General features: G+C 40.8%; 1 protein-coding gene across 1 annotated transcript in view; it reads left to right on the plus strand.

The window, feature by feature from the left end:
* Myo3b (myosin IIIB) overlaps positions 1–12,030 on the plus strand; it is a 449,152-nt gene that overhangs the window by 333,067 nt on the left and 104,055 nt on the right. The window contains exon 35 of the mRNA XM_077794873.1: positions 97–193. Within this exon, the coding sequence (XP_077650999.1) occupies positions 97–193 (97 nt within the window). The remainder of the gene's footprint in view (positions 1–96; positions 194–12,030) is intronic.

Raw genomic sequence — 12,030 nt, forward strand, 5'->3', positions numbered from 1 at the left:
CGACGGTCAGGGTTAAGGGTCCCTTAGTTTAATGGAAGCCATGTCCTTTATCAGAAGATTAAAAAATAATGTTTCTCTCACTGGGTCTTTCTGAAGAATTCAATGGCTGGGACTAATGCACTGACTTCTTGGACACATCGTGCTACCCCAGATCACCAAGAACTGAGTCCCTGTGAAGCTCCTTGGAAACCTGGTAAGAAGGATATTTCAACTGCATGTTTCTCCTACCATCTGCATGTTTGTGTACTTCTTAGTGAGTTGTTTGTGCAGGACTTTCTACAAGGCAGGACTCGATTGGATGTTCTAATGACCTATTGTTAGAAAGTTCAGGTTTGGGAGGCTGTAAAGTCTGAAGTCAAAAACCCTATTAAAGGTGGAAGTTTAGTGCCTCCTCCTGCCACCCTACAGTTACATTTCCCAGGGAAGATAATGAATATCTAAGGCCATACTTTTCCCTTTACTTGCAAGAATCTCAAATTAGGAAACTTCCCCAACTTCACCTTGTTCAAGGAAAGAAACTAACAGCCTTCAGTGGAGTAGGTAGGTCCTTCAGGGTCACAATCTGGAGCCTGGGAAAGGATGTGGATTTCGGCAGCACTTCTACACTTTGGGGAAACACAACCATTCTTTCAGCAAGAAGACAGACATCTTGTCACATGCCTTTGAGAAATGACATATGTGATCCCTTTTCTAAATTCCTTGCTACTCAATACAGTAGAAGTCAGTTTTAGGCTTGTAGGTGAGTATGATCAGTACTTCTGGAAGATAAAATATAGAAATCAATTATAAAGAACATCTCTGAAACAGAAAATACGTACTCAGGATAATATGGGTCCTTCCAAATGAAAAACCTTTGTCAACTTAAGATATCCATGTTACTTAATGTCAGCCTCATCCATGTTTTGGAAAGATCCAGTAATTTCTCAGGACTCTCCAAATTTTTTCTTACTCTGTTTTTCTGTGACAAAACAGTGCAACGTGAAGTAGGAAATACATAATAAATGTGCTATGAACTTCAGTCCAAATGGAATTTAGACTCTTATAGAGAGACAAGAGAAGATGAGTCCATTATAGCAGAAACTTTTACAGGAAGTGATAAACCTGTCAAAGGCAATGTTACCCTAATAGTCAGATGGTGTTCAGGAATAAGGCCACAGTGAGGTAGGAGCAGGGCAACACAAAGAGGAGGATTTAGAGGAAAGACAGTGTGGTGGAGCAGAATCCCTTATGCAAGAATTTGGTTGATATTTTTTCTCTATCCACATTGACAATCTCTACCTTTTAATTGGGGTGTGTAGCCCATTTATACTTAATGCAATGATTGACACATTTTGGCTTAAATCTATCACCCTCTGTGTATTTCTATTTGTCCCATCTGGTCTTTGTTCTATTTTGACATCATAAAACAAAAATTAAAGTATGGTTGGATAGCTAAAGGCACAGGTCTGGAGCCTCATGTGTGCAGGACCCTAGGTTTGGTACCCAGCACTGGACTCAAATCTCAGCCCTCCTGTGTAGCATCAGAGAAGTTACATAACAGCTTCCTGCCTGAGTACCAGTACTTAGAAACTACAGGAAACAGTAGTTTTCTCTGGGAGGGTTGTATCAGGATCAAGTGAACTAATACAGAGAAGGACACAGACTGGTACCTGCTTCATCAAAAGGGCTCAATAAATGTTGGCTGCTGCTGTGGTGGTTATTGTTAGTGCATATTATCACAAAATTAATCTATGAGTATGAACAGGTCAAGAAATAATGCCCTTATTTGTTGTAAGGCACTGGGTTGTGGTAGAAGAGTTCAGGGGGGTAAAAAAATATACTGTGTTTTGAATTAATGGAATTAATTTGAATTAATTGAATTAAACAGAAAGACTTCTGGATCACAATCATTTTTTTTTCAGTCTTTGGAAAAATATCCCCCAGATCAAACTTAGTATGAATTACAAATCTGTTTTTGTTTTTTGATACCAGGGATTGAACCCAGGGGTGCTTAACCACTGAGCCACATCCAGCCCTTTGTTGTATTTTATTAGAGACAGGGTCTCACTGAGTTGCTTAGGGCCTCGATAAGTTGCTGAGGCTGGGTTTGAACTTGTGATCCTCCTGCCTCAGCCTCCTGAGTGGCTTGGATTACAGGAGTGCACCACCTTGCCTGGCTATGAGTTACAAATCTGTTTGGCTGTAAATGGCTCTTATGTGTTTTCCTTTCAAAACTGTCCCTTTTAATCTGAATAACCTTCTAGGGTGTCTATCACTCTTGCAGTCTTATAAGCCACCCTAAGTGGTTTCCCTGCCTCCATTCGTTTCCTCCTTCATCCTCACTTATGCACAGAAGCCTAAGGAGCTTTTCTAAAGCACAACCCTCATTGCAAGCTCCCTTCCTCCATACTCTTCAATGGCTCTCCAGGACCCCAGCACCAACTAGAAGCCTTTTGACATGACATTCAGGCTTTCTCTGCTCTATGGTCTCAATCTTCCTTTCTAGCTCTAATTTCCACTGATGACTCTCATTCTATGTTCGGCATCTAAACTGAACATGCCCGATGTATTCTTTCCCTCCTTTGTGATTTTTGTCATGCTGTCCCCTCTATGTTCCTTTCCCCTCCCTCTCCATCCTCCAAGGTCCCAGACTCCCAATCCTGTGCCCTTTGTACTTATTTTCAAGCATTTAGATTTAAACTCCCTGGGATCGTGTCTATGCCTTTAAAGATTCTCTCTGCATAACTCAGCCTCACATTTGCCTGTGCCCCACCACTGGGCTATACCCCAGCCCCTGCTCTGGTTCTTGAATTAAATTCTCCATCATCCAAAATCATAATGAAATATAGTGGAAGTGGAAATGAAATGAAACTCTACTTGAGTAAGTGAGAAATAAGTGCTTAAAGATATTTTTAATAATCCTGGAATAAATTTAATGTCTTCCAGTTATCGCCAAACAGAAATGACATACTGGGAAAACAAGTTAAAATCATCCAAGTTGTTTCACTTTGCTGCTAATATTTTAGACAGGGCAAGAATGTTCTGGCTAGAAAAAGCATTATATATAAATCAAATTTCCCTTATCCTTAGCAAGCAATAAGGATGAATCAAAGAACAAAAAATTTACAGTTTTGTTTATAGTAGCAGTTGCAGGAATGAGAGCATATCTTCAAAAGGCAGTTTAACAAATTATACCTACATATTTAAATATACCTTTATATTCTTTGCCTTAAATGACTTACTCTTTCAACCCATGTTTTTGTGGTTGGCTGAATAAAAATACTGTAACCTTTTTAGTTTAAAAAGTAGCATTCAACAGCATCCAACTTGCATCAAGGACAGACTTCATTGCTCTGACAGGCTGGGGGTCCATCTAAAGCTCCTGATCCCAAGCTCTGCCACACAGAGAAGCCTGTAAAGGTGGGTCTAGGCCAAAGCTGTCCCTTAGTGAGAGAATCTAAGAAATGTCACCAACTGGCCCATGTGCTCACATGGACAGAAAATCACAACACACCCAGAAAACATATAATACAAATCACTTTGCCACTAATCCAAACAGTTAAATTATTTAATGGGACCTACAGGAATGTATACAGACTTAATCTGATTTTCCTACATAAACATTTATTAAATATTCCTTAGGAATAAATGTTCTCCTCTTTGTTTATTCATTTATTTATTAAAAAATAATTATTAATACTCATTAAATGCCAGAGACTGTCCTTAGCCAGTACTTCTCAAATTGTTTTGAAAGACCACTTTTCCCAATCATTTTCCAATTTGCAGTCTGATACTTTTATGAGACACAACAAAAATAAATCACCAGAAAAACAGTCATGCACTTGGATATTGTGCCAACAGCAAATTGGTCTCAACTTCTCTAAATCTCTGACTCTACACCAATTCGCTCTTTACTGAACTTTCTTTACTAATCTTGGTGGGGACCAGTAACAGGAGCCAGCCTGCCGACCACATGACCACAAGTCAGTGAGCAACACAGGCACATTCCTGTTCACAAGATGCCATAGGCTAGCAGAGAGAAACAGGAAACAGCAAGCAGGATTAAAAAATGAAATAAAATAAAGAAGTCAGTGGAGTACTGGGGTAAGCACAGCAAGGGTGGCGAGGAGAAGCCCAAGTATGCAGGGTGGGGCTGGGGGTGGTTGGGCCTTAAATAGATGGTCTGGGTGGCTTCACTGCAGATTCCAGGTTTGAAGGCTTGAAGCTGGCAAGCCAGTGGCCTCTAGAAGAGCTCCAGGCAGGGAAACAGCCCAGGCAAAGCCCTGAGAGAGCAGGCAGGAGGGGTAGAGAGGCGCCTCTGTGATTGGAGCTGAGAGAGGAGAGGAGAGGAGAGTTGTAGGAAATGAGGAGCCAGACCACAGAGGGCAGCTCTTCAGAATCTTAGCCCCACCCTGGGAATCTGGTTAAAATGAAGTCTCTGAATCTGCAGCTCTGCGGGGCCTCTGACATTCTGTAACTCTCAGGAGCTTCTGTGGGCTGCCTTTTTGGTCCCTGGCCCACATTTTGAGTTGTGAGGGTGTCATCTCAGGGAAGGGGCTAGGCAGCACTTCCAGCACAGGAGGAGAATCGTCTCAATTGTGTTTTGCTTTTGTTTTTGTTTAACTTAAAAAACAAACAAAAAAAAACCCTTCTTCTTCTTCTTAGTTATATACACCAGGATCACAAAAGCGGGGAACAGAACCTGCTCCAATTCCAACCCCAGCACCCACCCTTCCCACTCCTCCACTGATCCCTCTTGAATCCATTTACAGTTTACTTTTTTTTTTTTTTAAATTAGCGTTCTGTGCACACACCTGATCCAGGACCCACCACACCACATCCACGCATGCTCATGAGAAAACTTGCTCAGATTCATTCCACTGTTTTCCCTGTCTCTTCTTTGTCCCCTTCAAATCCAATACTGATCTTTCCTCTCCTTTGATGAAATTCCCTCTCTCTTTTTTGTCCGGTCTCTCTTTCTTTATTTTTGTTGTTGTTTTCTGGTTTTGTTTTGTTTTAAGCAAGCCCTCCAGCTTTGGGCTTAAGGATCAGTGGTAGATGTCATCAAGGAATGAGACAGTCTGCATGAGAGCCTTTTCCAGACAAAGAAACTTTCTAAAACCTGTAACGGCTTTCACACTGAGTGTACCAAACACCATTCTCAGTGTCTCAGGACCTGATTATTAACAATTATCACACTGGGCCGTGATGCAGAGAGTTGGCCAGAGACCATCATGAAATGGGGCCACCTGCCCTTAAATTAAATGACCCTCAGTCCTTATGATTTTTAGTTAATGTGCTGATTCCATCTTTTCTTTCTTCTCTCTCAACACAAAGCCGATTGTTAATGTGCTTTTCTTCCCTTCTTTCTTCTTTGAGTTTCTTTGCTGTGGTCTAAAAAACAGGGTTGAACCATTTTGTTTTTCCTTCTGCAGTAAGATAAATGGGTGTGAGTGGAGGATCTGAGGAAATCCGGCAGGAGTAGGGCCTCCCACACAGGAGGGACCTGCTGCAGGCACTAGGGACTTTGCTCCCATTTGCAGGCTTTAGTTTAATTCTGGGGACTCTGCCCACCCAGGTTCCCTGTGTACCTCACTTGTGGAAAATGTTCTCTTGCTATCTTCTCATCTACAGGGAATCTATTTTAATTGTAGTTCTTTTTAAGGTCACAAGATCATTGTACCTGTTAGGAGTAACTGCAATGCCATCACACCTTCAATTTTATTATTATTTTTTAATTTTTAGTTGTAGATAGACACTTCCTTTGTTTGTTTTTATGTGATTGAACCCAGTGCCTCACATGTGCTAGGCAAGCACTCAGCCACTGAGCCATAACTCCAGCCCACACCTTCAATTTTTAGGGTGCTGAGGAGCACATGGCACTGTGCCAGCCTACAGGGGTGTAGGTGGCAGTGTGCAGCCTTGAGTTCTAGTAGAGCTACCAGAGAGCATCCAGGGCCTGGCCTCGGTCTTTGGTGATCTGATTTCAGAGCTTCCCTGGCCTGTCCACTGAACAGCTGCCAAGGAAATCACTCACGTTATTTCCCCAGCTTCTCCCTTAGCACCAGCTACTTCATTATTTTTCTTTACCTTTCTGGTTGCTTAACACTGAATATTTCTCACCCTTGGCAGCATTTCAGCTACCAGGAAGCAAAAAAGCAAACTTGAGCTTCATTTTATCCCTAAAGCCCTTAATCCTTAGGGTAATCAAACATCTCAATTTTCCTGGGACTGAAGGATTCTAAGATACGGAGTCCCAGGTAAGGGACAGCGCCAGGCAAACTGGGACAAGTTGGTCACGCTATGATGATACTGGAAATTAAGCTTGGTTTGGGCAGGAACTTTTTTCTAAAATTAGATCCTCCTATCTGCCTTAGATCCACACTACAGAGTCACCCACCCTGGCTCCTATGCATGGAAGGGGCTGCGAGCAGCTTGCTAGACAACACTGTACTCATCAAAGGCTCAGATGTCTCTGTTTGACAGGGAGAGTATGTCCCCACGACTTTGTCTCAGAGACCACATAATCTCTCTCGGGAAAGCACAAAGAAACCAGACCCCGAGTGAGGAAAGCCTTCTGGACCTTTCTGTCCCATACCCACTTCCATTCCTGAATGCCACACACAAGTCAGCAAGCCCACTGTGTCTTCAGTTATGGGTCATCGATGCAGTTCTGAATTCTTGTTCTTTTTGGCATTGTTGGGCTAAGAACATCTTTTCTTTTTACCAGAACAACATTGAATTCACCTTAAACCCTCATCAGTAAGACTTGGTAATATTGGAGTGAGGCTCAGTGGTAGAGTGTGTGTGTTTGAGTGGATAAGGCCCTGGGTTCCCTCCCCAGCACCAAAAAGAAAACATATACACGTGCATATGTGTGCACACACATATATTAAACAAACAAACACATCAAATTTGGTAAAGTCTCAGTGTCAGAGTTTTCTCAGTGAGATGGCAAAGGAAGGACAGGAATTGGATTCTGACTTTTAGCATGCACAGTGGGAAAAATGTCCCTTCTAAAAGGATCTTTTAAGACCAGTGTTTCTCAACCATCAGCAGAAACCGTAATCACCCAAAGGATGTGTTTGATTGCTGAATTCAGCTCATAGTTTCTGACCTGCAGGGTTGGGGAGGGATCTGCATTTTTGTCAAGTTCCACAGAGACTTTCCGTTGAGAACTCTGAGTGTTCCATCTGTATGAGACTACATTGACTCAAAGTAGGCATTACACATGTGGTTTTCTACTCAATCATTCAACAAACATTTATCGAGCACCTACTCTATATGTCAACCACAGAGCCAGAAAGTGAAAGAAGACACTTAGGAGACAAATGGTATTCAAATATGTTGTCTTTGCCACTGTTATTTTCTAGACCAGGTTTGAAGACTCACTGAGTATCTTCACTTATTTTAAGAGGTCACATTAAATTCTCAGGAAGTTGTCAAGGATAGGGTTACATTTACTTATAACTTTACATACTGGAGGCAGAATGGAGTATTCTTCATTCCCTTCTAAGAAGTTGATATTCAATTTCTAAAACTATTAGAAATTATCACCTTTAAAGGTTATTTTGAGTTTATAAACTGTAGCATCTGTGCTAACCTGGCCACTGTGTCTTCTCCTGCATGGCAAAATTCCTCTAAAACTCACCTCTCTGAATTTTTTCATGAACCTCTAACATAGGCATCATTGCCATGATGCTTGTGCTCTGGATATTTTGCAAAAGAAAGGAACAAGGCTAGCATAGGGAAGTACACTTCAGAGCTCATGGCCATGAGGGGAAAGGATGGAAGGAGGAGGAAGAGAGGGGAGTTCTACAAGTACCAGATTCAATTTAGCCCCATTTCTATTAATCATGCACCTTTCCTATTTTGCTTAAGACTTTTCTCATTTTTACTAGATCCGGGGTTTTTCATTTGTCTGATTCTGTTTTGCTTTATTTTGTAATAGTGAGGGACACCAGCAGAATGCTTGGGACATCAGTTGTCATCCTGGTAGCTAATTCCAACCTAGGACACTGCCTAAAACTAGGGCTCTTTAGATGCCCACCAAGAGGAAAAGATTCATCATGTGTTTTTGTAGTCTTTGAAATTTGAGGGGCATTTTCTGTGAAGGTTGGGGCTGCACCCACCGGCTCCTCAGTCAGCTGAGCTGATAGGGAGATGCTAACTCTGGAGAAGGAATTGGAGGCTAGAAGGAGAAGTGTCCACAGCTGTGGCAGTTAGAAGGCACAGAGGAAAGTCCTATGCCAGGCCACTATTCCTGAGGCCACATACCTCGGGAAAATCCGTTTGCAGCCTGTTCTCATTCCTGCAACTCATTAAAGCACATGACAGAGTTGGTTTTTTTGTGACATCATCTCTGCTTAGATTGTTCCCGCAAACATGTCAAAGAGAAGTTCCTGCTGAACTTTTCCAGGGCTTTCCTGCATACATTAGGTTGAGATGCACTTTTTGCTGCCTCCAAGTTAGGTTCTGGCAGGGACCCAGGACATCAGGAGCGCAGCTGCCGGACAACACTAGGCGGGGCTGTGTGAGCCAAGTTATGTATTTGGCTTCCAGAATAGGATGTCGATGGCATGACTGTAAAATGTGCCTAGGGAAACTTTATTTTTAAATTATTTTCTTATTTGAAGTAATTGAAACAGTATCTGCTCTAGAGACTGCCCTGTTAACCTTAGTGGTCCAGTTCACTTCATTTTAAAGGATTCTTTCAACTTTAAAAATAAACATACTGTTATTTCATGAGAAGAGTGGAGTGCTTTTTTTTCCTTCTTTTGACTTTTATTTGTTTTCCAAGATTGAGCATATTAAAATTTATTTTTATTTTTTTCCATTAGACTTTGAGTAGATTTGGGTTCCCAGAAATATTGAGAGGAAAGTATAGAATTCTCATATTATTAATATCATGCAGGGGATGAGTTTCAGCTCCATGTAGTGTGGGCTCAGCATGCAGGAGGCCCCGTGTTCAATCCCCTGCACAAAAGAAGAAAAAATCTTGCATTCCTGTGGCCCATTTGTTAGAATTGATAAGCCAATATTGATCCATTATTATTAACCAAAGCTCCTATTTTACTTTACTGTTGTGCAGTCTATGAGTTTTGACAAATATGTAATAACATGCATCCTCCAATGTAGTATGAAATAGAACCGTTTAATCGACCTAAAACCCCCCTCTGTCCCCACCTATTCCCTCCTCCCTTTTCCCCAAGATTCTAGCAACCACTTATTTTTACATTTTTTTTTACTGTCTCTGTCATTTTGCCTTTTGCAGAATGTCATATTGTTGGAATCACATAGGATATGGCTTTTTAAATTGGCTTCTTTCACTTAATAATATATATTTAAGATGCCTCCGTGTCTTTTCATGGCTTAATAGCTCATTTCCTTTTAGAGTTGAATAATATTGCATTGTATGGATGTATCACAGTTTGTTTATCCATTCATCTATTGAAAGACATCTTGAATGTTTCCAAGTTTGGGCAATTATGAACAAAGATGTTATAAATGTTTGTGGACAGGTTTTGGTATAGATGTAGGTTTTCATCTCATTTGGGTTAATATGCCTGATTGTGTCTTAAGAGTCTATTTTGTAAGAAACTACCAAATTGTCTTCCAAAGGGACTTATTTCAGCAATGAATTGGAGTTCCTGTTGCTCCACATTCTCTCCAGCATTTGATGCTTGTTGATGTTTAGGATTTTTGTCATTTTAACAGGTGCATAGTAGCATCTCATGATTACAAGTCCCTGATGACATATGATATTGGAGATTTTATCATTTACTCATTTGCCGTCAACATATCAGCTTTGGTGAGGTGTCTATTCAGAGCTGCTGATTTTTAAAATTGTGTTGTTTTCTTATTCTTGAATTTTAAGGGTTCTTGATATATTTTGGATACCAATCCATGTCAGATATGTGTTTTGTGTATATTTTCTTTCAGTCTCTGGTTTTTAATTCTCTCTTCTTTTTGGGGGATGGAGAGAGGGTACTGGGGAATGAACTCAGGGACACTCAGCCATCACCAGCCCTATATTGCATTTTATTTAGAGACAGGGTCTCACTGAACTGCTAAGCACCTCGCTATTGCTGAGTCTGGCTTTGAACTCACAATTCTCCTGTCTCAGCCACCCAAGCCTCTGGGATTACAGGCGTGCACCACCATACCTGACTCTTTTCATCTTTTAACTGTCTTTTGCAGAGCGATAATGATTTTTTTCATGAATGTAATTAATCAGGGAAAAAATGTTTTTAAATAAACCAGACTCCCACTTTGGCTTGGCACCTACTACCTACCCAAGAAAATAAGAACAGCTGAGAGGATCAGGGTAGTTAGTTGGCTGCATGGTAGCTGATAGATGAGAACCATGGCATAAGCAGGATTTCTCAATTGGATGTAAGCATTTTAACTGATGTAGGGAGAGCAAATAGATGTGACCCACAAATTAAATAATTTTTTAAAAAAGAAACTTGATTGTAGAGCTATGTGTAGAACCCTAGAAAGATTTTTCTTTCAATTTTTAATTTTTTTTAATCCTCTTGCTGTCCTGTCTATTTATGCCTCTTAAGTAAGAAGAAATCCCTGGGATGACTGGGAATCTCTGGTGTTGATTTCTTCCACTAAATACAAGATTTAGCAAGAGAGAAATTATTGCTTTAAATTCAAGGAGGGTTGGCAGTGTTTGATGACTGACTCACTTGGGTATCCATCCCACAGGTGTTTATTGAGCATGACAAGCTCTGTGTTTATTGCAGGTGATACACAGGGAACAAATCCAGGCTTGCTCTTGTGAAGTTTATATTTCAAGGGAGAAATGGACAAATAAGTCTGAAATCAAATCTCTTTGACCAGGGTATCACAGAGCTCTAGGAAATACATAATGTATTTGGTGCTCCAGGGAGAAGAGTAGAGTCCCCAAAGCTTATTCCAGAGCTAAGACCTGCAAGAGAAGGGTCAGGAATTGGCCAGGCAAAGAGTAAATAAAGAAAGATGTTTCCAGCCCTCTGCATATTGCCTTTCCATACTGGGAAAATCTCACATGTGAGAGATACCAGGTAAAGATTGTTTCTGACTTTTAAAAAAAATTCTTAAAATGTAACATGCCTACAGGAAAAAAAATGTTTAAAAGAGAGATGGACAGCATAATGAATTATCATAATATAAGTACCCAGGCAAGCACAACCAAGATGTCCAGACAGAACTCACCCACAGCAGGAGCCTCATGTGCCCCGTTAGGATTGGGACTCTCATTCTTCTTCCTGCAGTAGCCACCTAGGCATACAGCCCTAAATACCATAATTTAATTTTGATTCTTCTTCTGTTTTTTCCCCCTTTAGTATTATATTGTTAAGATTTTTCAGGCTGAAGTTGTGGTTCAGTGGTGGAGTGCTCACCTAGCACTTGTGAGGCCCTGGGTTCAATCCTCAGTACTACGTAAAAATAAATAAAATAAAGGTATTAACAACTACAAGTAAAAAATAAATATTTTTTAAAGATTTTTCACCATCCCATTTTAGAAACAGACCACCCTTCACAAATCCATCCTTCTCTTGATGGGCATCTGTTTTGTTCTCTTCTGTTGATGGGCCGCTGGAGCTCTTGAAAAGAACAAATGGTCCCATACCCTTGGCAGTGTGGCATAGCAGTCTTTGGAGTCAAGCTTAATTTATGCCCCCAGCGTGCCACTCTAACAGCTTTGTGACTTTGGGTAAGTTGCTTAACTTTCCTGTGCCTCTCTTTCTTAATGTCTGAAATAGGAATGATAAAAAGCACCTCCATTACAGGCTGTGCATAGAAAATGCTTAACACAGTACTCTTCATTTATAGTAAGCATTTGACAAAAAAAATTGGTGACTGTGGGCTTCTGTTTATTACTCATGGGAATATTTCATTGTTCTTTGAGTAAATTCTTCTCTACCAAGTACATATGGCCTAGCCTTCCAGATTTTAGATCATAGACTTTGAGATCCTTTGGTTCAACTCATTTGGTAAATGAGGAAATTCCATCCTAGTAGGTCACCCAAGAGCTAACTGAATCCAGGCTGGGTTCTC

The sequence above is a fragment of the Urocitellus parryii genome, chromosome 1 (genome assembly GCF_045843805.1).
Source record: "Urocitellus parryii isolate mUroPar1 chromosome 1, mUroPar1.hap1, whole genome shotgun sequence".
NCBI lineage: Eukaryota > Metazoa > Chordata > Mammalia > Rodentia > Sciuridae > Urocitellus > Urocitellus parryii.